This window comes from Crocodylus porosus, unplaced genomic scaffold, assembly GCF_001723895.1.
Source record: "Crocodylus porosus isolate Cpor-Errol unplaced genomic scaffold, CroPor_comp1, whole genome shotgun sequence".
NCBI lineage: Eukaryota > Metazoa > Chordata > Crocodylia > Crocodylidae > Crocodylus > Crocodylus porosus.
Genome location: NW_017728906.1, coordinates 96,859,217 through 96,873,676, shown reverse-complemented (window position 1 = coordinate 96,873,676; position 14,460 = coordinate 96,859,217). Strand labels below are relative to the sequence as shown.

General features: G+C 41.2%; 1 protein-coding gene across 1 annotated transcript in view; it reads left to right on the top strand.

Moving 5' to 3' along the window:
- MYO16 (myosin XVI) overlaps positions 1 to 14,460 on the top strand; it is a 484,140-nt gene that overhangs the window by 389,043 nt on the left and 80,637 nt on the right. Inside the window, exon 28 of the mRNA XM_019529669.1 lies at positions 8,431 to 8,527. Coding sequence (XP_019385214.1) covers positions 8,431 to 8,527 — 97 coding nt within the window. The remainder of the gene's footprint in view (positions 1 to 8,430; positions 8,528 to 14,460) is intronic.

The following is a 14,460-nucleotide window of genomic DNA, read 5'->3' as shown; positions in this document are numbered from 1 at the left end:
GTGGTGATGGCTGCCCCAGCAGCCCAGGGCTCCCTACTCCCCTGTCTCATGGCACACTGTGCACAGCCAGCCAGGGAGCACTGCTTTTTTATTCACGGGTGGGTTTTTTTCTACTAGGAAATCCTGGTGGAAGATCATATTTTGTCCCACCATTGCAAATTAATGGTTCTACATATGATTTAATGTGAAATGCACACTGTTTGTGACACCACAAACTGCACATGCCTGCACGTCTGGATCCAGCCAATGGGTTTTCTAATGCCTTATTTTTAAACATTGTCCATTTTATTTTAGGCAGTTTGAAATTAGGATATCTTTTTAGAAGAATATATAAATGGGAGGGACGTGCTTATGGACAATAAAATTAAAGGAGTTAATAGGGATAAACACCAGCATTTATATTCCCTTGTAGATTTGAATTCCTTGTGTGAAGAGTATATCAGCAAAAATTTATCCTGTAAGCAGGAGGTCTCTCTATTGGAAAAAACGTGTCGGCAATAGAAGCCGTCTTCGCACCTAATAGAGCTGAGAAATTATTTAAAAAATCACAATTAATTGTGAGATTAAAAAAAGTCACAATTAATTGCAATTTTAATCTCACATTTAAACAATAGTCAACACTGCCCCACCCAACAGCCTCAACTCCATGTACCCTGAGGCTCCTCCCTGCCACTACCAACAGTACACAAGCCCCAGCCCTGACCCCGGCCTGCCCTGTGTCCACTCTGGACTCACCCCAGTCAGAGCAGACCAGCCAGAACCTATATAAGCAGCCTCAACCCAGGTCCACCCTGCACCTCCTCCAAACTGACCTGCCCACACTGAGCAGTGGAAGTGGCCAGGCAGAAGCTGCTACTCAGCTCAGAGGAAAAGTGGCCCTCCCCCTCACTGCTGCTGGGCACTTCTTGCTGCCTCTGCCCAGAGCCCATGACTGGCCTGCCCTGTGGCTTCTCTACACTGCCACCGCTGCCTCACTTAGCAGCCCAGAAGTAGTGGTGACAGCACCGGAGAGGAGTTGCAGGGTAGCCCAGGCACAAGCTCTGGGCAGCTGCAGCAAGAATAAGCCTGGCAGCGGTGAAGGTGATGGGACGCTTTTCCCCCATGACAGGTAGCAGCTTCTGTCCAGCTGCTGCTGTCACTGCCACTGCTCAGTGTGGGCAGGTCAGTCTGAAGCAGGTGTGGGGTCAGGGCTGTGCACACAGGTTTTGGCTGGTCCAGAGCTGATCTATTCTACCGGTCAAAATGATGTGTACAATTAATGCAATTAAAAAAATCAACACATTGTTATTTTTTTGCTTTAATTACGTAAGTTAACTCTGATTAACTGACAGCCCTAGTACCTAACCATCACTATGGATAGTCTTGCCTGTGCAAACCAACTCCAGGAATCCTGAAGGAGGCATCCCTTCTTTCCCAGTAGACTTCCAAGTCCTAGACAGAGAACCCAAGGAGTGAACTGTAGCCTTGTATTCCTGACTGAAAAATTAAATGCATTTTGTGAACTAAATAAATGTAAACCAAAAATGCTTGTTATAGACTCTTTCAATTGAGATATCTCCATAGAGTGTGTCTTTCACTTCAACCTCAGTGTTTGAACGTGTTTATATTCCGCCTCTGCTGAAGTGACCTGTGCTATATACCACACAGGGAGCCAGCTTTACTCTTGGCTCCCAAGTGACCCCAGGCTGTGCGCTCCTCTAGCACAGTGGGCAGTGCTGTGCTGTACTGCCCTACCCCTTGGTTTTGGGATAAGAAATGGAAAGAGAGATGGAAAGCCAGAGACATTCACTGCGGTTGCACGCAGAGCACTGTGGGGAATGGCAGCTGGGAGGAAGCCTGGGGGCCACAAACTGACACTTCGTGGGCTGCATGCTGCCCTCAGGCTGCCAGTTCGATAGCCCTGTCTTAGGATAAGTTATGGATAGATAACACGTTCATCAATTTAACTCATACCGGGGAAGTATAGCCCCAATTCTTTTGAGGTAGGAAAGTGGCTAATTCTATATCTCATGTAAATTACCTTTCCTCACCCCAGTATTTATTCAACTCTGCTTGAAAAGATCTTTAAGAGCCACACTGTTTTGTGGTAAGGTGAATACCATTCTCAAGTCCTTTAAGAGAGAACCACATGATCATGCTCACTAAAGCCCTAGTCCTGAGAACCACTTTCACAAGCTTAATGTTTCTCACAAGAGTACTGTCTACTCAAAAGAACTACTCTCTCTCCTCAAATTCAGCACATGTATAAAGTTTTATTCAATTCAGGCCAGATTCAGAGGTCAGTGGTATGCCACAGCCAAAACCTCACCTTAAAAATGTTCCAGAAAAAGCTCACAAATAAAACAGGAGGTTAATGCTTTTATAAATGATATTGCAGATCTTATAAAATAGCTGTGCCCTGTAACTTTGTTTGTCATTATGATGTTTTTATAGATATGCATACCACAAAAAGACAAATTTTACAATAGTCTAAGGGTTTTTTCACGTTTCATTAATGCACTGTGAAAATGTGTGTCATTGTATAAAATACCATTAGATTATAATTCTCTGTCTTTTGTAGGTAGCTATTTTGAAAGTACTGCCAGAAATACACAGCACTCCCACAAATTGCCTTTTTAAAACTAAAGAACAGCTTCACAGATTCCCTTGACACCTATTAAGTATGAGTTAATACTGCCTCCATGCCACCTACATTCCATCTCAGCATCCATTGCATAGTTATGAATGTCTGTACTTTGACATCCTACATCTTTTCCATTTAAAAAAAAAGAAAGGAGGAACAAACCTCTCTCCACTTCATAAAGGAAAAAAAAGCCTGTGCCAGGAATTGAAGGTTTGGTAGTCATCAATGACAATTTTACTTAATCTTTAAAAATCTGTCATTTGGGAGAAAAAAAAAACATATAAAAACCTAATGCTTTTCTAATTAAAATAACTCTGACTGTACTCCACAGATGGTTTACTTTTACAGGAGTCTGAATGACATTATCATTTCAGTCTCAGATGAGAGTACTTTCTAGTCCAGAAAGTACTGAAGTGTGAATGGTTTAGCAGGAGAACATTTTAACCATTTTTTCCCTTGACAAGGAGGAAACATTCTGTGATTACAGCGAAGGCCACAATGAAGAAAAGCTGCAATGTCAAAAATTGTTTTGATATCAGACAGCACACTGCCATACACTTGCCAGATGACGAACAAAATGCTAACATTTTCAGTATGAGTACCGTTAGTGAGAATTGACACTGTATGAAACATAGTGAACAAGATATTCTAGGTCAGCTGCAGAAGACTCTTTTCAAAAGTAGAAGATAAGTTCAAAGATAGACCTATGAAAAGCTTCAGCAGTACTAAACTAATGAAATCTCTCAGGCCAACTTCTCTAACAGTTAATGCCATTTAAATGCCTACAGTCAGTAGATGTATCACATTGCAAAAATTGCAAGTGTGTTTTTCTAAATATGAAAGTGGATATACCTGGATCAAGCTTATGTCCATTTTTTTGTTCATATACAGACCTCCATAAGCTTCTTTGATTGTGTCTCCTGATAATAAACTCATCCAGTTTGAAATAGATGCAATGACATTACAATAATGTACAGCTAATACATTTAATCATCAGGTAAAGAGTGAATTCTCATGGTATTTTTCTATCTTCAATTCTAAGGTAAAGGAAAAACTGCAAAAATGTACTGAATAAACTCAAGTAATAAATACACTACATGGAGCCCCTCTGCCCATTCAGTCATACATTTGCCTGAGAAAAAAGGATAAATTCATTGAGTAATCCATTTAGCACAAGCTGTTAGAAATAGTCATAATTTAAACAAGAATATATATGCTGAAGTTAAATCACTAAACACAAAAGGGATCTGTTTTCTACTTTATCATTTTTATTCTTTTGTTAATAAGAGTCCTGTAAGTGTTTCATCGTTTCTAGAGTTGGAAGGGACCTGAACAGATCATCAAGTCTGCCCCCCTGCCCTGGGCAGGAATGAGTGCTGGGATTATGATACCCCAGCCAGATATCTATCCATCCTGTTATTGGAACTGTTGGATACTTTTACACATGCTCTGGGGTTAGGGGGGCAGCACTTTAATCACAACAGCTCCTGTATCAGCATCCCAACACTTAAAAATGACTGTAGGGATGCTTGAAAAAAAACTTGTTCAATGAGCTCTAGTTCAAGCGCCCCTGCCACCATTTTTAAGCACTGATGGGGACACTGATACACAAGACGCAGGAGGCTGCTGGAGTGCAGCAATTGTCACACTCCAGCAGGCTCAATTAATTGAGTCTGCTCCAACATACAAATTCCAGTGTGTCAGAGCAGCCTCCCTGTTCTTGTATAGGTGTCCTTAGGGATCATTAAAATGCATCTTCTCTGCTTAGCTTTCAGTTGCATTAAAATAAATACAGGACTGTAGTTAGAAAGTATGGAAGGGTGAGAGCAAAAAAAAAAATTAACTTAATTTGAAAAGTCATTGGGAAGAATTATTATACAAAAGGATGCTTTTTAGGGAAGTATTAGGATCAGAGCGCCATAATAATCTTACTTGCTAGGGAAGCATATTTTGCTCACATAGAATAGGTCATTATGGTGGTTGTTCAACATATTTCTTCTTTAGTTTAATAAAACAGTGTTAGCTTAATTTTAATTATACATATTTTAAAAGATGAATGGTGAATGGCCTTTTCAAGATGTATTGAAGAAATATGTTTAAAGGACTTGTTTAAGGAGCTTGAGTTAGGCAGGTGTCTCTTTTCTGGCTAGTCTGGATGCCAAGTTGGTGGAGTTACCTAATATACAGTTCTCAGCTAGCTCCAGATAGGGATGGTAGTTTAAACAGGTGTGTGCCTAGCATTTCCTATTGACCAGTTGTAGGTGACACCCTGCCAATCCCCAATAGGGAAGCCCCTCTGTTTGCCCATTATCAGCTACTAATTACTAATTCCTCCATTACTAATTTAAAGTAATTAACTCCAAAGGAATAATTAGCCCCATTTTGCAAAAAGAGCAATTATTGCTGGGAAAAAATACTTTTTATCCAGAATAAAGTGTTTGTGTGAAATATTTGGACTATCTAGATCGTATGAGCTACAGCAGAGTAGTTATCCTAGAATAGGGAAGTCAGTTAATTTTCATATCTAGAGATAACCTACATTTCTCAATATTTAGGTTTTATAAGCACATGGATGGTAAAATGTCTCTCTCATGCCCTATTATGCTTTTTTCATATAGTTTATAATAACACTTAAAAGTTTTAATTTACTATGCTGATTGGATAAGAGAAAAGAGAGGATTTTTAGGAAAAGTTCTAAAATTGATGAGTAGTTTATATTCACCACTGGTGAAATTAAACAACAGATTGACAGTTGCATCTTCAAATCATAGTTTAGACAAATTAAATTTCATTTTCAAGGACAAACTTTAGGTCTCAAATTAGTTGAGGCCCTGGGTCAACTGTTAGTTCAAAAATATCAATTGTCATGAAGAGGAACAGAAGAGTAGCCCAAACCATTTCTGAATTTAAGTCTTGGAATCCAGGCTTGGCTTATATTCCCAAATCTAACATAGTTCATTACATGTCTAACAGGAGTAGTCAAACAAAAAATAGTTAATTGACAAAAGTATGCAAGTTTCCTTGCTAGTACCTGCCTCTCAGATTTATATTACAGTGAGTGGATATTGTACAAACTGTCCTAATTTTGTGCCAAAAGAAGTCAGCAGTTTCAAAAGAGAAAGATAATAAATTAAGTGAAATAGAAGCTGGGAAGCCACTCACTGATTCATTATATGGATGCAACAAATCTCCACTGGCACGTATAGTGCAAAGTTTGCCAGTTTTGGATTTTTCATGAATTACACGCATTGTCAATTACAAAAAAATTGTAATGGGACCTGCCATACTAGATCCTACTAGTAAACCTTCATGTCTACATTTTATGTCCAACTATAGTGTTGGATGTCTAGATGGAAGTCATACAACTCTTGAAATTGCACCTTGTTGGAAGTATTGGGATTCTGGGAAGACAGGAAGAAGGTGAAAACTTCTTGCCCTTACTAATGAAAGCTAATGACATAAAAATAAGTGGTGCTAGTGAAAATCACTGATGACCAGGGATCATGGTTTTTTTTGATATCTATCTATCTATAGCAGTGTTTCATTTTAATCATGGAAATTGAAGGGTAGGGAGGGCATTTTACCAGAGAAAACCAGGATTCCTGCTGATGACAAAAGTTGAGGCTGCATCTTCAATCCACAGGAGAATCAGAATATCAGACAGGATGATATGAATGACCCTATATATTTAAGTAGCAGAAGCCTTTACCATTTTTTCCAAAAATGCGAAGATAAGATAAAAGTATAAGCAATATATGCATCTTTTAGGTAGGCAGACACTGAAGATGTAATCCCAATCTCATTCAAGGAAAATAGGGTTCTTCAGTTTACTTTAATAGATTTTGAATCCAGCCCCTTCAACTGCACCTATATTAGCAATCTTGGCCTAATTTACCATCAGTCAAGCAATAACGGAAGCTTCTTGCAGAGAGAGCTGTCATTTGTACTGTCACATCCTAGGAAGGCCTAAAGAGAAGACAGCCTGATACCATGTTCAAAAGAGCTTTGTGTGACAGATTTTGCTAGTCCATTAATTTGACACGCATAGCTAAAATTCTTTGTTTTTGGAAAGTGCTTGAGGATGTGAAATGCAATATAAATGTAAGTTTATAGTACTGTTTTTGTTATATCCATTGTTAAAGAGGTGTATAGTAAATGGAAGCTCTGAAATTGTAGATTTGTTTAATCATTTTTGTACCATTTCATACCATTGTTATAGCTATGACTAGAACAACGTTATAGTTTCAACTATGTAGTCAGTTTTACATATGCTTATATGAACTGGCTATAGACTTGGCTGAAATAAGGATAAAACATACATTTTAAAGACAATTCTGAAACTACCCTACAGGCCTATATTAGTCCTATATTCTCACCTGTGTATCTGGGGTAGGTTAAAGAACATGCGACATAAATTGCAATATCTTGTGAATTTTCTCCGTGTATAGGTTTTGGAGATAATTTTTATTATTTGTACAAATGTTATAATTTCTATTTTATCTGCCAGTTATATGGGTGAAACTCCACAATAAGTGTTTTCAGTGAGTTGGGCTAATATATCTGAGAACAGGAGCTGGCCTGTAGATTATAAGAATACAAGGTTTGGAAGAGTTCTGTGCAATTTTAGCTGCATGTGCACCAGCTATTAAGCATAGAAGATGAATAGCAGGTCCAGGAGTAAAAGGAACTATATTCTTCACTATATGTTAGCTCATTTGGTGCTTGCCTTTTATGTTGCTAAGGAACAATAGAATATTTTTTTCTATAAAGATCCTAAGAAGAAAAGCTTGATAAGGATAACTGTTACTTAGGCCTCCTCTACACATTACAGGTATTGTGTAATTAACTGGTTAATTGCACAATTATCTTGAGACCAGCTACACATACAAAGTAACTATCATAAAAAAACTAACCAGCTATAAAGTTAGACCACAAAAATGTGTACTAACTTTATAGCTGGTTGCTACTGATCTTTAATTTGCAGGTGTAATAAGGTCTCCCCTGCAGCTGAGTCCCCCATCAGCTAACAGGGTTCCCAGCCAAAAGGTGCAACCCCTGAGCCATGGGGATTGTGGCTGCTGTGTTTCCCAAGGCTCAGGGGTATGTGAATCCCCCGGCCCACATGGAGCTCTGGGGCCCATCTCATGAGGCACGGCTGGGACCCAGTGCCCTATCAGCTGTGGGACTCTTGGTCACGGCTGTGCATGGCACCTGTGTCTGGGAGCCCTCTCAGAAAAAGGGGGCTACCAGCCATGGGTGCATGCTTCTTGCCAATGCAGTAGGAGCCCAGGATCAGGCTCCCTCTACACCAGCAATAAGGTGCAGTTGGATCTAATACACAATCATGCTTCCTGCTGTGAGTGTGTGGTGTAGCAAGAGACATAATTGTGTGGATCATGCTTTAGATCCAATAGCGTCTTTACTTGCATGTGTTGCATGGACCGTACTTATTACCTGCATTTTCAAATTATCCGCTGCTTTTAAGAAGGCATTTTGTAAAGGCTGCTAGAAAGGAAACTTTGAAAGTTGTACATAAACAAACTTTTAAGGATATCTGATCATTTGTATGTGTTCAGAAAGTGCCAAAACTAAGGTGTTTTCTTATAACCTTGTTAGCAATATTGTTCAATGAAAGGAGGGAATACCACAAGACAGAATATGTATTATTGGTATTCTACCATACTTTAGGTTGCTGAACTAGTATTGAGTCTTTGCTAAATGATTTATGTACTATTGTTATTTAGCCAACTTCATTTTAGCCCCTTCTGTGGACAGTGAAAGTTTCCCTGCTGTTTTTTTTTTTATAGATAGGAGTCCGAAAAGTGTTTCTAAAATATTGGCAAGCTGACCATCTCAATGATTTGTGCCTTCAGCTGCAGAGGAAAATTATAACCTGCCAAAAAGGTAACTATTACTAAACAAATATTTCCAAACTATAATTTGTGTACACTTGAGTGAAAAAAACATCTTATGATAAGGGGATTCTCTCCTCCTTGAGTAGTTATTATATTTTACATATTTATATACAGTTCCAATCCCAAGTGGCTGATTATGCAGATTTTAGAAGACCAAACTAAAGCTATGTATAGACATTACACTTAAATCAGTCTAACTAGTGTTAAACCGACCTATGTGCTGAACTTAGTTCAGAAGGTTAAATCCAGCAAGAAATGGTTGCCTGATTTAATTTTAGTTCACCTAGGAGGTGCACTGTATAGATCAGGCTAATCTGATGCCCAATCAAATCTGAACATGTGTACGAATGCAGCCCCAGATGGACAACCCCTCCCCCCCATGGACACATCAGCCCCACCCCAGACCCATTAACCCCCCCATGGACCCACTAACCTCCCCCCACTTCCCCACGCAACCTAACATATGTCAATAGAGTTCCTGGCATGACTCCCAGCACTGGAGAGCACATGTACATGTAAATTGGATCCTGGGAATGTTGGTACATGGCCTAAGATGATTTACAATTGCATTTTTTCCTTTCTCAAACCCAGTTTGACAGAAAGCTGTTATGGGCTTAGCTGCCACCAGCTGGAAATCCTCTTCAGAAGCTAGCCCCACTCTCTGCTTCTTGGCCAGCCACTTCCCTGCCAAAGAGCACTGTGCCCAGCGCAGGGGCAGCTCTCTCCTTGCCCACTCTGCCACCCCGTGCTATGGCTGCTCCAGCCCCTGGCCCTGGCAGCAGTGACCAGTGCCCTGGGCTCCTGTTGCCCACCGTGCTTGCCTTGCTGGCCTGCTAGGCTGACCGTGCCTGACCCACAGTTGTCTTGCCCTGCCTGACTCCTCCACTCCCAGCAACTGCCTGCCTGCCCGTTGTGTCCCAGGGCCACCAACACTGCTGTGCAGGTGCCACCAGCAGGGACACTGACAAAGGGCATCTGGACACCCCCACCAGGACTGTCATCACCCTCTTGGGCCTCCAGGACTGCCACTTATGGGCATGCCATGCCAGTCAGGACTGGTGGCTGCATGTTGCCCAACACACCTGGAAAAACAAGCAGTGGCTGGCCACGTTCCAACTGACCTGGGTCACTTTCCAGGACCTCCTCCAGGAGCTCCAGCCCCATCTGGAGTGGCTGCACAATGGCATGCACCCAGTCCTCCCTGCAGACACCCAGCTGGCCCTCATCCTGCTGAAAATGGCCACACCTGCCAGCCACCAGTATGTTGGACACCTGTTTGGTGTGGGCAAGGCCACTGCTGGAGAGGCCATCTGCCCCACTCAAACTGATGCTGCACATCTGCCTCCCCCTGCAGCACCACGAGGTCGCCGGTCTTCTCCTTGGTCCATTTGGAGCCCAAGGTGGTGGGTATGGCCATGGGCATATCCGTGGATGGGGAGGAGGCAATGTCCCACAGCACTCCCAGGGTTTGGGCAGGCTGCTGGAGGTACGTATGATGGAGCTGGCCCTATCAGTGGGCCATGTGGAGCTCGCTCTGCCAGCCAGAAGATGCCTGCAGCTGGCTCTGGGGGCTGACAGCCCTGATCAGAGACTGGAGTAGCCTGCTGCACCCTACAGCACCCTGAGCCACAGGACAGGGTGTTTCTGCCAGATGCACAGTAGCTGTGCTGGGGTACAGGCAGGCTGAACAGGTAAGCTGTGGCCTGTCCAGGGGGACACAGAGCCTGGAGTGCCCTCAGACTCCCTGTCTGTGTGCTGCAGGACTAAAATGTCTTCAGATTTTTAAAGCCTAAGACAGGGGCTGCCCTAGAAGCATCTCAGCCCTGGGGCAAGACAATATCCCAGCGCAGAGCCCTGTGGCTAGCCTCAGGTTGGCCCTAGTGGTTGGGCTGACCCAATTTGCAAAATTGCTCCCAGATCATGTCTACATATTCATTACTGTTCAGTAACTAAAATTTAAACACGATTAAGAATTTTAACATGCGGTAAGTATGCACATGTGTAGACACACGTGCTTACTATGCAGTAAACTAGGCTACCGTGCAATAAATCATCTTGTGTAGATGTGTCCAGTTAGTCTTTGTTTTGTTCCCACTTACTATGCCTTTCATATTTTGCAGAGACTTATTTTTATTTTTTTTCTTTGACTTTATATTGGTTTCTTTACTTACATCATTCTGACATTATTTTGCATGCTTGCTAAAAGAGATACTATCCACTCTGTCTTGATTTCCTATAGTTAATGTTCTATTTCCCATCAAAATCTCAAATGACCACAAAGCAATACAAATATTGCTTTGTATGAAGAGCTTCTTTCACACCAGGCTTTATTTATTTATTTGTTTATTTGTGTGACTTATAGCAGCAACTCTTCCTATTAGCACTTTTAAAGTAAAACTGATATACAGAACTTTTCCTTGCTCTTTACAATTGTCACATAATTGCCTACAAAATATCCTAGATGTTCAAGAAATAAACTCTTTGTCATTTTAATGTTTTACTCTTTTGCTTAAGCAAGATTTTTGGGTTGAAAAGGGGAATGAAGAGAACAGCTGAAACAAAGGGAGCAGAGTCATCTCTGTGGAAATCATAGCAATTCAGGAATAAGTAGCTTTTAGAGGGTGGTACCTAATGCAGAACCCAATTCAGCAAGGTACTTGAGCAAGCAGCCCCACTGACTGCACATATTTATTTGCATTAGAGAAGCAATATTGATTCATCCTGCTTTCCCTCACATGCTGACTACCAGGAAAGTTTAAAACCTACACTTTACTGAACCGAATTTACGCACAATAAGCATTAATGTACCACTTCCCTGCAAAATAAAGTTTCCTCAGGTGGATAAGGAAAATGTGTGCAAAGCTGAGAGAACATACCTTTGCAAAACCCACTCTTAAGGGGGAAAACTTTTATCTCACCATTGATCTCAGCTTTTTGGCTTCTGCTTCCAGTCCCCAAGTTTGATGAACATTAAAAATGTGCTTTCCCAGGAACTGTATATAAAGCTGTCATCAATTATAGGGCAAATTTTGCATGTCTTTACATAAGAGTGCACTCTAGGAAAAACTGAGGGAGTAAGAATCCTTCCCAACAGTCTATGGCCTGATTAAGAGCCAAACAGACTGAATCCCTGCTTCACTCTGCAGAACAAGCTGCATTTCACGAATAGGTGTGGGAGTGACCATGCAGCATCAGCATGCCCAAAAGCTGTGAGAGACCTGGCCATGATTCACCATGAGGCATCTCTACGTCATTACTTAGTTCTGTGGCCAAAACACGGCGTCTACTGACATCAACACACACAAGAGCATATGCTGAGACTGATGGGTATTAGTCCTGTGTTCCCTCCATGCCAAAGACCCTTTGGTGCTGAATATATGTCTTTTTCTTGATTTGTTACAGACAAAATGCAATGTGTCAAATACTACATCATGACTACAAAGCAATTTAGGTCACTAAGGACAACCCACATCTGTACAGCAGAACATTCTTGAATAGATAATCTAGTCTTGAAACGAATAAAAGTGAAATGTAATATTTTTGGTCAAATTAATACAATGTGTATGTCTCAAGTTCCCCACTATATATTATATATAATACATGTAAAATGAACATAATTAAAAAATATTAATACAGGGCACACGTACAAGTACTAACCTCAAACATCTATAAAACAAAAAAACAGACCTCATCCAAAACGATATCAACCCCAGACATTGTTGCATATCTAAATCTTTCCAGTTGTCCTCTCAGTGTTTTCTCCCTTCAAGTATTTGCTCACATTTGAAAGGACAAGTCTAGGGAAAGAAGGAAATTAAATTAAAGAAATCCCTAAAAATGGCCTACCAAACCTTTCCTATTTAAACAGGAGAGCTGTAATCATGTGCATTTCAGATGATCAAAACTTCGAAAGTAGTCTATGCATGCATGGGTACAAAAACTACCTCTAGACAATTTGATTGCCCTAAATCAAAACTGTTAGTAACATTGGAAGTATTCACTTAATTGAAGGTCTTCCATCATTGTTCTGCACAATCTGCCATAATTTCTTCAAGTCTGATCCCAAACGGATCCCAGTCCAGTGCAAGCTGCAAGGGGTGCAAGGGCTCAGATATTTTAGGGAGCAATATAAGTGGGGAGATAGTGCAGCAAGGCACAGCATTATGAACAGTAAAATTGGCTATAGGTTGGTGATCATGTTGCACAGCAGGTCTTGAGGTTTAAAAAGTTGTTTTCCTTTTGCACTGGGTTGAAAAACTTTTCAAATACCATAAAAATTAAATCATATGAAAAGGGTCGTTTTCTATTTAAAATCTGAGCTTTACACGTTACGAAGTATGTGTGACAGGGTGAGAAAATTTCTCTCTCCAAATTTCTCTTTGGCAAAAAAATTGACAAAGATGTCTACAAAATATTTTAACTTCAGAAACAGCCTATTTTCATGGCATTTCATTTTGTCAAAATGTTATGCCCAGATCTAATAAATAACATCTAAATTGATCATTCCAATACCTATTCTGGGCCTATTCTCTTAATGGTCTTTTTGGAGATATAGCCAGCACTAGTTCTTTTCTTAACCCCCGCGATAGATCTATTGGTGTGGTTGTCACTTTTCCCTTTCTAACACAAACCCCCTCCAAAACACAGAATTTGAAGGGACTTTAAGGGTCATCTGGTGCATGAATGCAGAAATGCTACTCTGAAATTATTCCTGTCAAAATGTTTATCTAGCTTCGTCTTGCAAGCTCCAATACAGAAGATTCCATAACTTCCCTGGGCAGCCTATCAAACTGCCTTACCCTTCTAACTGTAAGAGTGTTTCTTCTTAAGACTAATCTAAAACGACTTTGCCTGTAATGTAAAACCATTCCTATGTGTCCTACTCACTGCAGAAAAGGAGAGCAGTTGTTCTCTCTTTTCTTTGTGGCAGCCTTTCAATTGCTATTATGTACCTTTGATCACCTTTTTCCAAGCTAAATATACATAACTCTCTTAACTCTTCCTTGTACAGCTTGCCTTCCGACCCCTTTATCATTTCTGTTGCCCATCTCTGAACTGTCTCCAACTTCTCCACCTCTTTCTTATGTTTTAAATCTAGATGAAGTTTAACTAGTACAAAGTAAAGCAATACTGAGTGGATCTGCACATGAAATTAATGTGGCTGACTAAACTTTGGCACAATTTGCACCAACATTTATTGCTTCTTGATGCCACTTCTGTATGTGTGATCAGAACCACAGCACACTGAGCCAGAGTGGAATAGCCCTGGCTGGCACAGGACCCTGGGGATCAGCCTGCCAACCTGGAGCTGTTTCCCTGGGTCAGCGTGCTGCAGAGGGCTTAGCTTGGGCACGAGGGTGCTTCAGTGCAGGGCTAGCCAGCAAGTAGCCCCTCCACTGAGGCAACCTTGTGCCCCAGCCAGCTCTGTTAATGTCTACATAGGCATTGCGGAGGAGTACATAACTCTGTCTTAGGATAGTACTTTTGTCTGGCAGTACTATCCTACAGTGGAGTTAATTAGTTTACTCTGTCCTAACAGCACTGCATGTGTAGATGGTGATTCTTTACTGCAGAGCTCATTAGTCAACTGCACAGTAAACATCTCGTGTAGATGCATATACTTATACCTAATATTCCTGTGGATGCAGCTCCGAATTGTATTTGCTTTCTTTGAAACTGTGTCACATTCATAGATTCATAGATATTGGGGTTGGAAGGGACCTCAGTAGGTCATCGAGTCCAACCCCCTGCCCTGGGCAGGAAAGAGTGCTGGGGTCAGATGATCCCAGCCAGGTGCTTGTCCAGTCTCCTTTTGAAGACCCCCAGGGTGGGAGAGCACCACCTCCCTTGAAGCCCATTCCAGATTCTGGCAACCCTTACTGTGAAGAAGTTCTTCCTAATGTCTAGCCTAAATCTCTCCAT